General features: G+C 36.3%; 1 protein-coding gene across 4 annotated transcripts in view; it reads right to left on the reverse strand.

The window, feature by feature from the left end:
* LOC108718003 (adhesion G protein-coupled receptor B3) overlaps positions 1–15,413 on the reverse strand; it is a 521,962-nt gene that overhangs the window by 13,728 nt on the left and 492,821 nt on the right. For 3 of the 4 annotated variants that reach the window (XM_041564703.1, XM_041564701.1, XM_041564702.1), the window contains 3 exons: positions 15,255–15,294; positions 11,879–12,516; positions 4,263–4,298 (listed from right to left, as the gene is read on the reverse strand). In XM_041564703.1, the coding sequence (XP_041420637.1) occupies positions 4,263–4,298; positions 11,879–12,516; positions 15,255–15,294 (714 nt within the window). The remainder of the gene's footprint in view (positions 1–4,262; positions 4,299–11,878; positions 12,517–15,254; positions 15,295–15,413) is intronic. The other variant, XM_041564704.1, reaches the window with a different exon arrangement.

Consider the following 15,413-nt stretch of genomic DNA (forward strand, 5'->3'; position numbering starts at 1 on the left):
CAAATGTGGATCTAAGTGAATTGCAACTGTAACAATGGATACACCACCAACATAGTGTGGCAGAGCAATTTACAATCTGCTGGAGGCAACTAATTCAGATGGAATCTTATTTTTATAGTATGTGTGACAACCCCCTGTTCTCTTGTTTTAGGGGCTGCTGTGGCACAATACATTTTGTTATATTGCTATAAGAATATATTAGAATAAAGGAGGAATTATCAACAGTCGTCCTGAAACACAAACAGGCAATGGCTAGTAATTAGCAGTAAAGCCATAAAGGACCTCTACTGAGTCTAGTGCTGAGTCTAGGCAGGAATTGCCAGAAATCCTTTGTTGCAAAGAATATTGCGTGAAAGTTGAGAACCATTTACTCAAAACATGAACAGCAATGCACTTTAAGATCAAAGGACAGTAGTTTGTATCAAGATTCAGACAGAATATTTGATGGTAGGTAGCTACTTCAGGCAAAGCTGATCAAGGCAGTGTATAGAATCTTCTATAGGATATCATATGTGTTGCTTCCTATCTTTCCTTCATCTATTTTTAATGCTTTGTGTTAAGGCCTGATACTAACATCCTTTACAAAAGACATAGTCCTTAATCCTAAACCCAAAAAAACTTCAATAAACTCTTTGAAAAAGGCGAAATGGCCCGGAGTTCGCCAACTCTCCATTCTATATCCCAGATTGAGCGCACACATTTTTTGACCTTCTCTGTGAACTATATTAATAAAGTATAAGAGTTTTCAAACTATTTTTGATGCAATTTTTATCTGTTTACCAATTTTGTACTACTCTACATTTGTGCGTTATCTTGGCAATTGCCTTGGTGTTGGTGTGAACCAGAAGCGTATTGTGAAGCATATTATTTTCAAGACTCCTGCACAGTAGTGGAATTATCAGGGGAGTAGGGGATGTGATTGTACCAGGGTCCGCACCTCCTGGGGGCCCGCCGGCGATTTGCCTGGCCTTATGGCTGCTTAGAAAATTGCTTTTAAAGTGTGGCGGGGGGCTGCACGGCCTGCACCTGGGCCCGACTCTGCCTAGTTACGTTACTGGGTCTGTAACTTCAACAGTTCTAGCATATGATAAATGTGCTTAGTACTAAAGCAATTAATCAGTGTAATTGCTTTCCCTTGAATGCTATGATCCCCCTTAAATAAATACCTTATCTGTTTTTATTGCATAACAAACATATTTATATTACTAGCAAAAGTGTAGTTTTCTCACACCATTACAGCTTAGCTTGCTAGCTACTGTATGAGTGTTATTTGCTGAAGAGGAGTGTTACATTTGTTTCCAAAGAACATCCAAAAAAAGGTTTTGCAAAATGCTACCCATAAAAGGATTCACAACTAGTTCATATAATGAATTATTAGAATCTACAATGTAGTAATCACAAACTCCTGTATAACTTTTATACTCTTTGTCTGGGTTTTGTGTACAAGCACAAAGCTTTCCCTTCAAAGCCAACAAGTTGAAAAAGAACATTTCTAAAGTTGGTGGCTAACCCTCCAGGGACTAAGTAAGAGCCCATGATCAATAGTAACTGACTGGGTGGAGGAAAGTAAAGCCAATAAGTTCCTTAGTTGGCAGAAGATTGAATATTAGCAGCAGTGTTGGATTGGCCCACCTGGATACCAGGAAACCACCCAGTGGGCCCAGGTGTCAGTGGGCCCTCATGTTGCTAAACAATTATCCTATTTAATGGCCATTCCCTATTTTTTTTGAGAACAAAGAGGCTAAATAGAAGGACTAATAGATTATAATATTATAGTATGTAAAGAAAAGAGACTAGGAGAATAGCAGTTGAGTGAGAAGAAGAAGAATATTAATACAGTTTTCTCTCATTTTACATTGTTATTTTGAGGTCCCATCTATATATAATGGATAATTCCTTTCCCTGATTTTACATTTTCCTGGATTTTACACCATTTTTTTCTGGTCCCGTGAAAAACATAAAATGGGGTTCTACTGTACTGAGAGTGGGCCCCTGGTCTGTTTTGTGGTGGGCTCCTGGTCTAAGATTTTTGGGTGTGCCCCTGGTGACCCGGTCCAACACTAATTAGCAGTGGTGATACTGACTAATACTGCAGCAGGATTTCTACTCCATTCAGCTGGTCAAAAAACAAACAAGTTAACCAAAAGTAAACCTCCATGGAATACTGTTGCTACCTTACATCATAAAGTATTCACAGATGGAGCAAAAAATACAGTCATGATGAACTCTGTCAATATGAAATGTCTAGCACAGGACCCGGAATCGATCAAACTGATGAAAAAAGGACATGATGGGTCATAGCCCATGCACAACCTTTACCCTTGAGCAGTCGAGTGTCTGAAATTGCATGTTTTGATTGTAAAAAAAAGACCCTGAGAGACTTGTTAAGAGATGACAAAAGGTCAAATACAATTCAGAAGGTGCTATCTTGTTAACAACTGTTATTATAAAAAATATTCCAGCATATCCATAGTTGGCCTTCATGTAGGTTTTTATTTATGACAGAGTGTTTTATAGGGTTAGGGCTTTTTGCTTTTTTATCTTATTTGTACTGTATCTACAAATATTTACAAAGCTATTTTGTTCTTGTTATCTACCGGGTAGAATAAATATATGTTTGGATTACACATACTGTAGCAGTGGAGCTATTGCATACATTAAATGTGTTAAGGTTATTTTTACAGTTGACATGTAACTTGTTCTGTAAGCTAGGTGCTGAATAATCAAACTATTAATGGCAGCTCATTTAACCTGCCATTCTCAGGTTAAACCTAATTTACATTCTATATTAGAGGTCTGACCTCAAGCAACATGAAGATAGTTTAAAGTGTTACCTTCTTACATCCTCCATTTTTGTTACTGCCTATGCTACAACTATGCATTAAACAGGCTGACTGCAAGCATCAGCTCCCTTACCCTTCAAATTGTGTTATCATTTTCTAACATGAAACCAGAAAATGATGGACATTTAACTATGACCTTAAGTGCATCTGCAAAGTTGGGAAACTGCCTACATTTTCTTTTCTTCTTTACAGAGAGATTCTCTGAAATTGTGCCAGTATAGATCTTTCCCAATACTGCCTTCATTTTCTCTTAGTCTTTACAAAGAGGTTCTCTGAAATTGTGCCAGTATAGATCTTTCCCAGTACTAAGTACAATTCTGTTCCCTGTAGGATCACACTGAGGTGCAGTGAGCAAAGTGCAATTTAGAGTACAATCGCTTGAAATTTTTTTCCCACCATAAGCCTTTTTTTTCCCCAGAATTCTGGTTTAATTTTGGATGGAAGCTGGTTATTCTCTTGACACAATACTGCTGCACCTAATGCAATTGCATCTGATTTGCTAACCTGGACAGAACTGCACATGCATTTTGTTACAAATTGAGAACAGTTTTTTGGAAGTCTGCCTGGCATTATTTCCAGTATTTGCTGGCATAATTTCTGATGTTTGGCATGCCAGTGATGATGTGTCTTTTGGCACAACTGAACATTGCCTACAGATGCAAGATGCTGAGGGAACCCTGGAGCTACCACCACCTCGTGACCAGCTCCAGGATTCCCTCAGGGCCCTATGTCAATAGTAACCAAGGTGCTCAGTTTGGGACAGAAGACAGGTAGCACGGAGAAGAGCGAAGTGCAATTATAGGGAAGTGCGAGGAGCACATTTTGCGGCAAGTAGCTTTAATGAAAGTGCAACTTACTGCAGGAATTAAGAAAGTTGCTCACTATGCTTATGGACACAGTAAATGAGCCCTATGGTATTTTGATGTTTCAGACTCATATGAATCAATACGGTTTGTATACTTAGATGAAATTAAGTGATATAATGTGTTTTGTGTACACTGTTGCCTGTTACAGTTTAATAATAACTATTGGCTGTATATTTTTCATTAGGTCAATCTCATATGAGAAATGTATTCGCTCAGTTGAATGCTATTCCACTTTGAAAGATTTTGCCTTATACAACTGATTTAATGAAAAGCCGCATTGCTATTTTAACATTCTTTCTCAGGTTTGTCGTGATGCTTTTAGCTAAGTATGATTACCCTTGCCTGGAATTTTGAGATGCATTTTACTTTGTGGCAGCTATAGGAAAGTTATGGGGGCTTTGTCATGACATGATATGCTACAGTCTTATGTAATTTTCATTAACCTGAAATATTAATTTTTTTATCATGCAGAAGAATAAATATTGATACCACTGAGAGTGAGATTCTGTTCATTGTATGCTGAAACATTGATTTAATTAATATTATAACTTACTTCAAAGTCAAGGTCAGAATATCGGGATTTTCTTCTCTATGGTGCAGAAAGGAAAGAAAAAGAAATGAAGAATGGTATTAACATTTTGATATATTTACTTATCAGCAGGAAAATGAGGATTCAAAAAGTTAATGTCTCATGCACAAAACATTTTAAAACATGATTTTTCTTCCAAAATATTTATGATGAAGTGCCTACATATAAACACAGAGAATACTAATTAAGCATAATTAACATTCACCTCTAATTTATACCCCATTCGTTTTTTGCTGCTCTTAGAAAATTTAAAATCACGCAAAAAAAGGTAAATCCTCTAAATGGAATTAGTCATAATTTTTTCATACTTAGGGCCATTTATATAAAATATACCCATTGCAAAAACTAAACACATTTATAAAGGTTTGCAGTTTATTTTTTCCAATCATTTATTTTTTTAACCATTATTTTACATCACCTAAATGTGCCATTAAATACACAGCATTATGGGTAATCCATAATCCAGTGTTTCTGTAGGGTAGTTTCACATTGATGCATTATCAACAAGCACCAGTTGTAGCTGACATAAAGGGAGCTCTTTCCATTTCTGCAATACCTGATCTAAGGAAAACAGTTTCTATTGATATTTAGAAATCCAAATATTAGGAAATGTAATAGTGGCATTTTAGAAACATTTATTCTACCAAATTAAAAAAAAATCCAATGAAACCAGTGCAGTGGTCCCTGCTTGTATGATTGCAGAATCTAGGGGGGCTGGAAACTGAATTCAAACTTGGGTGATTGGGTGCAGGCAGACACAGTAGTGGATTTCGGCACAGAAACTAAACATTTTACATTATGCTCCAAAATCCACCCTGCCTTTAGAGAATCCATAATGTCTGTTGCTAGCCTTAAGAAGAACTAAAATTCTAATTAGTATTAGGCTAGAAATTTATTAAAACCCTTTAACAATAAATATTGGTGCCTCCAAAAATGCTCCCCGAAACGCCCCATTTCTTTCGTTTCAATTTGTAGCATATGCTCTGTGCTGTTGTCATTTACCTTGGTTTAGGAACCAACTTTTTTTTTTTTTTAAATAAGTAAAAAAATTATAAAGGGGTGATTCCAATCGATTGATCCATAAGGATGATTAGTGAATTTGTCCCCCCATTAAGCATCACCACAGTACACCATGCCATAACATTGCATAGCATTAATTTTAAAGGGATACTGTCATGGGAAAAAACATTTTTTTCAAAATGAATCAGTTAATAGTGCTGCTCCAGCAGAATTCTGCACTGAAATCCATTTCTCAAAAGAGCAAACAGATTTTTTTATATTCAATTTTGAAATCTGACATGGGGCTAGACATTTTGTCAATTTCCCAGCTGCCCCAAGTCATGTGACTTGTGCTCTGATAAACTTTAATCACTCTTTACTGCTGTACTGCAAGTTGGAGTGATATCACCCCCCTCCCTTTCCCCCCCCCAGCAGCCAAACAAAAGAACAATGTGAAGGTAACCAGATAACAGCTCCCTAACACAAGATAACAGCTGCCTGGTAGATCTAAGAACAGCACTCAATAGTAAAAACCCATGTCTCACTGAGACACATTCAGTTACATTGAGAAGGAAAAACAGCAGCCTGCCATAAAGCATTTCTCTCCTAAAGTGCAGGCACAAGTCACATGACATGGGGCAGCTGGGAAATTGACAAAATGTATAGCCCCATGTCAGATTTCAAAATTGAATATATAAAAATCTGTTTGCTCTTTTGAGAAATGGATTTCAGTGCAGAATTCTGCTGGAGCAGCACTATTAACTGATTCATTTTGAAAAAAAAGTTTTTTCCCATGACAGTATCCCTTTAATGTTTAAAGAAAAAATCTATGTTAGATTTTCACTTTGCTGAAAAATCCGGTGAAAAATTTGTGATACTCACATTGACGCGCATCCAAAAATTCAACGCTGGTGTTAAAGTCAATGGATGTGAGAATAGTGTTGACACGCTGCGATTTTGATGCGAGTGACTTTTCAGATGCGCATCCAAATATTTTTGATGCCGGTGAAATTTTGGTGAATTTATTTGCCGTGAATTCACAATAGGCAAATTTATTCACCAATCATTAATGAAGACTTATTTAAATGGAATGACGTGGTAAGCCATCTGAGCCAAAAAAGCACAATACATAGTATGAATATACTGTATGAATATTTTCACTAATTGTCCTGCGAGTTTGCAAATTTTTCAGCAAAGTGAAATGCAGCACTATTGGGGGATTTCTATGGTTATAGAGGAAGAAGACTCAGTTATGCTTCCAGCTTCCACCACTGCTACAATGCACAAGGTTTTGCGAAGTGATAGTATAGCCTTTAAGGGGGTAACTTTTTTGCCTGTCTTCAATCCCCAATGATGTCATCCTGTACCCCTTTGCTGTCTGGTACACCTGTAACTTGTACTGTAACATGAACCCTGTAAATATTAATGTAACATGTCTACTATCCCTTATCAAGAAAGCTGCAAAATACTACAAAACCATGTCCTCTAAATACTGCAAAGCCATGTCTTATAGTGCCCAAAACTAAAAAAAACATTCCTTGAGTTTTGCTTGCATGTTAAATGCATACAAAATAGCAAATAGTACTGTTATACAGAACTGTATACATGACGTGAACTAAGTTATCATAAATTCATATTGATAGCAAACCAATTATATGTGTTAGAAGCCTTAAAGCCATCTTATTTCCTGCTGATTCACTGTACATACTCTGTGCTGCTGTCACTTACTGAGCTTTGGGACCAATCCACAATATACAGTACACACAGAATATAAATGTCACAATATAAGGCTGATTACTAATTAATACAGATAAGTGGCAGCACATAAACCAGTGCAACTAACTAGAATGAGAATTTAATAATCAGCTTATATTTCAGTCCCACCTAATTTTCTGCTTTATAATTTGTGACAACCCCTAAGTTTAACTTCTTAACAGCTGCTCAGAGCCCACCATGTGAGTGTCGCAGACACTTTCCAAGATGGTGACCTCCTGTAACACATTAAAGTCGTGGATCATTGCTGCTATTGAGAAAACAAAACTTTAGGTTGGTGCAATATGTTCAGTATATAATATATGGCATTTTTAGCCCTATTCATTTTTAGGGTTTAGTTCTGCTTTAAGGAAAGATACTTCACAATACAGTAACAACTGATTATCCAGAAAATTCATGCATCTTGGATAATAAGCTTCATACCTGTATATTAATTTCAAATGCTCGCATAATTACTTCTATCTTGCATCTAGCACATTTGCTTGGCTGACAAACACTTTTCCTTCAAGCATTGCCTTTCAAAAGTTCCCTGTGACCTACAACCCCCATCTGCTAATAAGCGGCAACTGCAACACCTAATGGTTAAATGGCTTTAGCAAGGCTATTTGTTCTGTAACCAATTTACATAAACATTGTTTGACATTTAAAGAGAAGCTGCATACCTATGACTCATGGCTCAGAGGACAAATAGGGCAGATGAATTGTGAACTTCCCTGTCTTGAAAATGGATCAGATAAGAATGCATGTAGGAGGAAAAAAGGAATAGAAGAGATAGAGAGAAAGAGAGCTAGAGAGAGTAGGGAAATAGAGCAACAAATGTTATGATATAGTGAATGAGAAAGAAAGGGTTAAAGGTGAGGAAGCGCATATCAAAGAGCCAATGGAAGAGACAGAAATAAAACCCAGGATAAAGAGGATAATTTAAGATGAGATGCGTGAATGTGTTTAAGGGGTCTGCATGGGTAAGAAGAGACAGGGCTTAGGATATTAAAATGAAGGAGAGAAAACAGAAGGCACATTGGGAGGCATGATATGAGGGCTATGTTAGCAGAAAATTAAGAATAAGAGATTCATGAGGATTCTGTTTCTAGTATTTACATGGACAGAAAAAAAGAGCTTGAATGATTTGTGGACAGAACAAAGAGAGCAGCCTTCAAAAAAGGTGCTTTGATTATTGAATAACAATGGTACTATGGAAAAACAAACAATATATTATAATATTAAGTAACACAATCAATAGTTTTTAGAATTCAAATGAGGGGAAGGACTGGAGCAGAGTTTAGATCACTGAACTGTGGCTAATTGGTTTTGGGCAATATTTCCTCTATCAATATATCCACGTATACCACGATGCAAAATAAGCAGAGCTAATGATACTAATATTTTTTATAATAATCATGCAGGTTACGTAGGAGCTTTCTGTCCATGTATGTGTGGTGTTTCCCACTAATGAAGTTGTGTTACACAGTTTATACTTCATGTTTTGTTATTTATAATTACATTTTTGTCATTGCCTAAAGAAAATGTAATTAATTGTGCAAGTTTTATGAACTGCTGAGAATAATATTCTGCAAAAGTATAACAATGTAACACTGTGGGTATGAGACCACACATATATCTGTGAAATGAATTATATGCAATATTTATTTTCATTTTAGAATTCAATTATGTATTCACGTCCTTTATTGTTCCCTGCTTACGCACGTTATAAAGTTTTCTTTATTTCTCTAGGTATATCAGCACTTACTATAAGTGGGTGATACCATATTGCTTGAACATTAATAGACAATTTGCAGCCTTTAAAGAATGCTTAAGGAAAGCATTTTGTCAACTATTATGCATTTTGCACAATAGCTAAAGGGCACATTCTCAGCTGTAAAACCCAAGGGTAAAGGGAAGTCAATGTTGGTTGCTATGTCAGAAAGAGAATCTGGTATACAGTATTTACCTGTGTCTATCTCAGCTACTGGCAGTGAAAGATGTCTATATAGGGACTACCATTCAGTTTTAATTTTAACTATACTACTTATATCTGCCACTAGTTCAAACCAACAAAGCTCAACTACCAATGAAAAATTCAGAGTATAAAAGGCTCAAGGCCTCATTCCTTAAGTCATCCCACCCCTAACCAAGCAAATCTTTCAAGGATTATCAGCAGGTAATGGAAACAAATACACCCGCTAAATATATCACAAAGATATCACTTAAGATTTATAAATTTTAATATACAGACAGTTCAAGACATGTAGCTATTCTGTATCATTGTTGTTAAGCTGTGGCGCATACATGGCCATCGCATTGTTGATTACTAATGAATGAACAAATTGCACAATCACAGTGTTATTAATTAAAGTTGTGTTGCACTTACTGAATACCTAACATACTATATGCCCAGTAAATAGGGGACATGTTTTAAATGAGAACTAAAGTGTAACTAAAGGAGTAGGCTAGAAATGTTGTACATTATGTTTTGGCTTCTGTACCAGCCCAAGGCAACCATGGCCCTTTAGCAGCGAAGATCTGTGTCTCCAAAGATGCCTCAGTAGCCCCAGATCTTCTTTTCACTGCACATGCTCTGTGCTGCTGTCACTTACTGAATTTAGGGACCAATGTGCAAGATAATATATAAAACATAAATGTCACAATAAAAGACTAATTAGTAATTAATACAGATAATTACTATGTCAGCTCAGACACCAGTGCAACTAGCACCAGAATTTAATAATCAGCCTTGTAGCATCGACTTGTATTACAGACAAACCTCATTTACATCTTATAAAATGACAATGGCCCCTAACCTTGGATTCTTAACAGCTGCTCAGAGCCCACTGAGCATGTGAGTGTCGCAGACACTTTCCAAGGTGGTGACCCCCTGTGACACGTTTGAAGTCCTGGATTATTGCTGCTATTGAGATGCTCAATCTATAGGCTGGTGCAATAAATTCTGTATGTAAAATATGGCATTTTTGACCACAGTCATTGTTAGGGTTTAGTTCTCCTTTAATTGCTGTAGACCATTTTCCTAAGATTTTGGAATCAAGCCGCCTTTGCAGCACTCAGTTCAGATCCCTTTCCTTCATAACATGGCTATCAATATACTTTCATATAAAGGACAACCCCTAAAAACCCCTAAATGTTTTCTAAATTTAAACCTGGTCCCATAAAATGTTAAACCCAATAAGCACAACATAGGAAAACTAAAACTGGCAATGCAAGTAAAGATGACTCATACATATACCTTTTTTTTTAAAACTAACGCTGAGACGCATAGACACATAGGACCCGCTTTAGGAATGCTTGAACATCCAGGCTAGTTTTTTTCCATAGCGGGTTTTCCATAAAATAAATAAATAAATAAAAGTTTGCCACCTAAAACCTGCCAAGCTTTTTATTTTTTAGTCGGAGAAATAAAAATCCACTTGGCACGAAGCTTAGGTAATTGAAGGAAGAAACCATGCAACGGTTTAGGAGTTTATGTTTTTTGGAAACAAAGGCTTAAATCTGGGCCCAGAGTAAAATCTGGAAAATCACACCAATGGGCTCAAATAATAAACTGACAAAATGTTTTAGGGTTTATATATAACCTTTGCACATAAGGCTCAGACATTGTACACCTGGAATGTTTTTCAGAACAGAACATTTTTCAGAAAATCATGGCATCTACTAGGGGCCAATAAACTGGTGTATATTTAAGGAGCAGAATACCCAGTAGATTAACATAAATTCAATAAACAGGGCTGAGACTTAACATATGTTTTTTTGCCTATCACAAGAAAATATCTGTGTGTTGTAAATTTTAGAGCTAAACAAGAAAATTGAGCAGCACAATGTTCGGTACTTGCAAGATAGATAATTAAAATACTATTGTAGAAATAATCCGCTTGCATAATGAACTTATCTGCTTATCTGTAGGTCAAAGCAGTCATACCAAAAGTTGGGGGGCTGTTTATATAGATCTCTGTATCTCCTGTTAAGGCAAATATTAAGTACATGGCTCTGCTGCACCCCAGTGCTCTGCATTCTGGGCCTTGCTCCTCATGTTTCTAAATAAATGTCAACTGTTACATAAAACTATAAAATAAGCTTATAGCTTTGGCTCTTATGTTGGCAATTATAATCAAGAACTTTTTCCCCAGTAATAAAATAGATGCAGACTTTGTCTTTGGTCTTGAGTAGAAGTACTTTAAGAAAATAGCTTGACAGATTTTTTGTTTGCATTATGGAGAATAATTAGGACTGAGTACAATCATGGCATGAATTGCTGCTTTAGAAGTTGGCAAGGCACAAGCCAGCGGCCTAGGATGGCTTCTTGCCAAGGCTTGTTTCATGTAGCTTTACAATATCGGAAAATACTTTTCATTGTTTATTTAAATTCAAATATCTTATTTAGAAACAAATGGGTATTTTCGCAATAATTTGAATGGACACGTTAAAAAAAAATTAGCAGCTATAAATGTCTGAAAATTAATAAGGTAATGCAGGATCTTTTTCTTTGTTGTTACCCATATGCAGATGTAGCCACACACAAACATATATATCAGCATGGATCAAGAAGTTGGAAGCTCCCAGCATCCCTAAAACGCTATCTGTTGGAAAATGCTGGGGAATAAAATTCATAGGTGAAAGGCACAATTGTGACATCACTGATTTAAAGAATCTGCAGATTGTTAACATTTTCAGAATAATACTGTCCCCTTTTGGAAAGCAACCACATTCTAAGAACCTTGCATATGTAGTCTTTGATGCAAAATTACAATCCTAAAGCAAGACAGAAAATGAAGTTTGAATGAATATTGTATGCCACCGACCTCTAATGAGCTCATTGATACAGTTGAACCTGTTTCACTTCTTGATAGTCCTGCGCTGTCATCCAGCTCAGACGCTATGAAGTTCTTTACTGCTGTGCGGGGTTCAAAAGAAAGACTCTGCATGTGTTCTTGAGACACAAGATGCTGATCTAAATTTATACCAAATTGTTCCATTACAGCAGGATTCATGCTGAATTCAGGACTGACTTGGTAGTGTAATAGTCTCTCATGAGGCAAAGTATCCATAGCAATGTTCATTTTATTCTCATCTTTCATTTGCATGTTGCCAGCACATCTTGGCATTACAATATAGTCACTCTCCATCATTCGATCCTGGGAATGACCCATATCTGTATCCCCAGCCCTAAGACTGTCATCTGTGCATAAGTACACAGTTCGTCGTAAATCACTGTTTTCTTTTTTCAGACACTGATCTGTCATGTCCCCCATACTCATGGGTATATGCAAACCGGAAGGTTGTTGGATAATCACTTTAGAAATGATGTTTCCTGGTAATGTTGAGTAGCTCATGCCCTCTGGCTTTACTATGTTTTCATCTTCTTCATCATTTAGCGAAATCCTGGAAAGCGTCCCTGTTATTGTGGCAGCTCTGCAGGGGCCAATGTCCTTGTGCAAAACTGCAAATTAGAAATACTATTTTTACGCTTTAATTTCATTACATCTTTTTTTTTTATTTCCCATAATACTTAGCACTAGAACACATTGACTGAGAAGCTGTTTTACTTTAATTTATTAACATGCAATAAGACTTAGTTTGATCATATCTGACATTTAATCTTTTGTTTATAATTGTCCTGTCTACACTGTTTATTCCAGGGACTAATTTCAATTTTCATACTTGTGTCCTGTGATATTTATTTACATGTGAAAACTTCAAGCAAAACAAATGATATTATCTAATTCAAAACATGTAGTGATACCTTTCAAACTAAAGTCAGGCGAGTCTATTAATCATGGCAGGAAGTCATCCAAAATGGCACTATTGCCATGTGGAAGCAATGGCACTGTTTTGTGAAAATACTTGGCTGGGTCTTTCCAGCAATAAATACATTTCATTTCAGCTTATTCTGCACAGTATAACATGCAGTCTATATTTTTAAAATCCATTTAGCCATATTGACCAAATGATTTTCCCTCATACACATCTAGTATAAATGAGTTATTGGGAAGAGAGTGATGAAATTCCTGCCCCCCTAGCAATAAAACTGAAGTTACAGCATCACAGCTCTTGCAATGTCTCACTGGGCAACTAGACCACTTAAAGATTTATATATATTATTATTAAGATCACTAAGAAGGCCTACTACATTGTCTCTTTCAAATATTTGATGCATACTTCAACTGAACAAGCAATTGTGCTCTCTTCTTCTCCTAAGTTCTACTTGAAGTGCATAAAACAATATGAATGAAACCCCATTCATGCATATGATAAAGGACATGCATAATCTCCTGTGTTATATTTTGAAGATTTCCACTCCAGCAGTGTTTTGTTTTATTTAAAATCCATTTTGGAAGCAAGGACTGATACAGTTCTTAAATTTGCATCTCTAGACTGCTATTGCTAAAGCAGTACTCTCAGCTAACTATATATGCATGTCATAGTTTGTGTGTTCACTGAAGCAAATTAATATACTTGTTTGAGCAAAACAATTTTTCCTCTCAAGCTTCTGGTTTTATAAGTTCCAAAATACCTGAGGGAATTAAATTCTGTTCATGGCTAAGACTCTATTAAAATATCCAGTTTAAAGTGAACTCATAGAGAGGTATATAAAGTTAGGTGTTAGGGAATAAAATTCTGCCTGCAGAGTATATTAAAAGGCAGAATACTATTTAAGGACTTTTGCAATGCATTTGCACATGCTGCCATCAGGCACAACTTTGTATGGGGAAGCAATTTGCCCCCTGTTAAGTGCAACCTGCTCCTACCATGTAAAGGGCATGCATCTGCATGCCCAATGGACCTCTACTACCAGAAAAACAGCTTACTTAAACTTCCCCGTAGATAATACAGTAGCAGTGATGGCACATTTTTAATTGAGTGCAATTTGTACTGTTTGAGGGCTACAAGCAAAGGCCTAGTGTATGATGACTTAAGGTACAGTACTTAGTTAATGTAACTAAATATAACAACACCTTCCCTCATCTAATGGTATTATCAATCATTTTGCATCTAGATTTCTACCACAAATATAAGAAAACACATAAAAACATCAGTAATAATGCATTTCTCCTCTTTCTATCTTCATGTTCTTAAGAGAGGGACATATTTAAAAAAAAACAGGGACATGAAATGAAATTTTGCAATATTTTTGGGTTTCATTTGTGATTATATCTACATTTACATTTATGTACATCGTATGGCCAATAAATGGACACAAAGATATTTTTAACTTTTTGCAGTTCTCTATTTTTACAATGACCCCTTAGTTTGTATACATGCATTTCAAAGAATGCTTTTTGGAGTTATTATATTTTATCTTACATTTAACATACAAGTGCAGTGAGCAAAGTGCCATTTCATCACACACTCCTCTTTTTTTCCCCACAAAGAAGCATTTCTTCCCAGAATTCCAGAGTCAAAGTGGTTGCAAGGGGTAAAGTGCCTGAGGCCATTGCACTGCACCTTGCAAAATTGCATCTGATTTAACAAACATAATGCAATTGCACATGCATTTGGCTTCAAATTGAATGAATCTGTGCAAAAGTCCAACTGGCGTAATTTTCGGTGTTCACGGTCTAAGTGCTCCTGCCACCTCCTGATCATGTCTTGCCCCAGGGTTCCCATCACAAACAGCATTAATATAAGCAACACATTTGGCCAAAACAATCAGGCACAGACCTCACTCACTGAACATCAGAAATGAAACCAGCTGGACTTCGGCTTTGGGATGATATGCACATACAGTTGCAGTAATTTCCCTCTTGTGATCAAAGCAGGAACTATCGGGGGGAATGGTGTATTGTGGGAAAAAACATGGTGATTTGCACTTTTCTGGTATTTTTTGGTATTGTGGTTCTAGACGGGAGGTGATAAGAATACTAAAAGGGGCTGTTAAAAAGAGTACTGGAAAAGTAACTCTTTTTTCAGTACGTTCTTTGTTGTTTTCATTGTACTACAGGATATTTTGGCAACAGTTCTATATTCATTTTAAGCCACTACAATTCTTATAAATGACTTTTGTAAAGCATTTTTTTTCAAACTGACAAGTGCCATTTTACACCAATTTTAAAAAAATTACTACTCATGCTCCCCATTTTTCATCATCAGGGGAGCTAGTCCTCTCCTGTTTGTAATCATAAACTTCTTGAGCTCTTACAGTGTTATATTGATTTTTTTCTTGATGCACGTTCTTACCTGACCGACAAGCAATGTCCACATCTTTTTCAAAGTCTGTCTGTTATTGAAAGAAATAGAAACACGGATATATCAGCAAGAATTATAGTGTAGCAATGGTGGGCAAATGTGTCCTCAGAGCATTTCTATTATCTTTCTGGCAAGCGAATAAAATGCAAA

Source organism: Xenopus laevis, chromosome 5S, assembly GCF_017654675.1.
Source record: "Xenopus laevis strain J_2021 chromosome 5S, Xenopus_laevis_v10.1, whole genome shotgun sequence".
In the NCBI taxonomy this organism is placed as follows: domain Eukaryota; kingdom Metazoa; phylum Chordata; class Amphibia; order Anura; family Pipidae; genus Xenopus; species Xenopus laevis.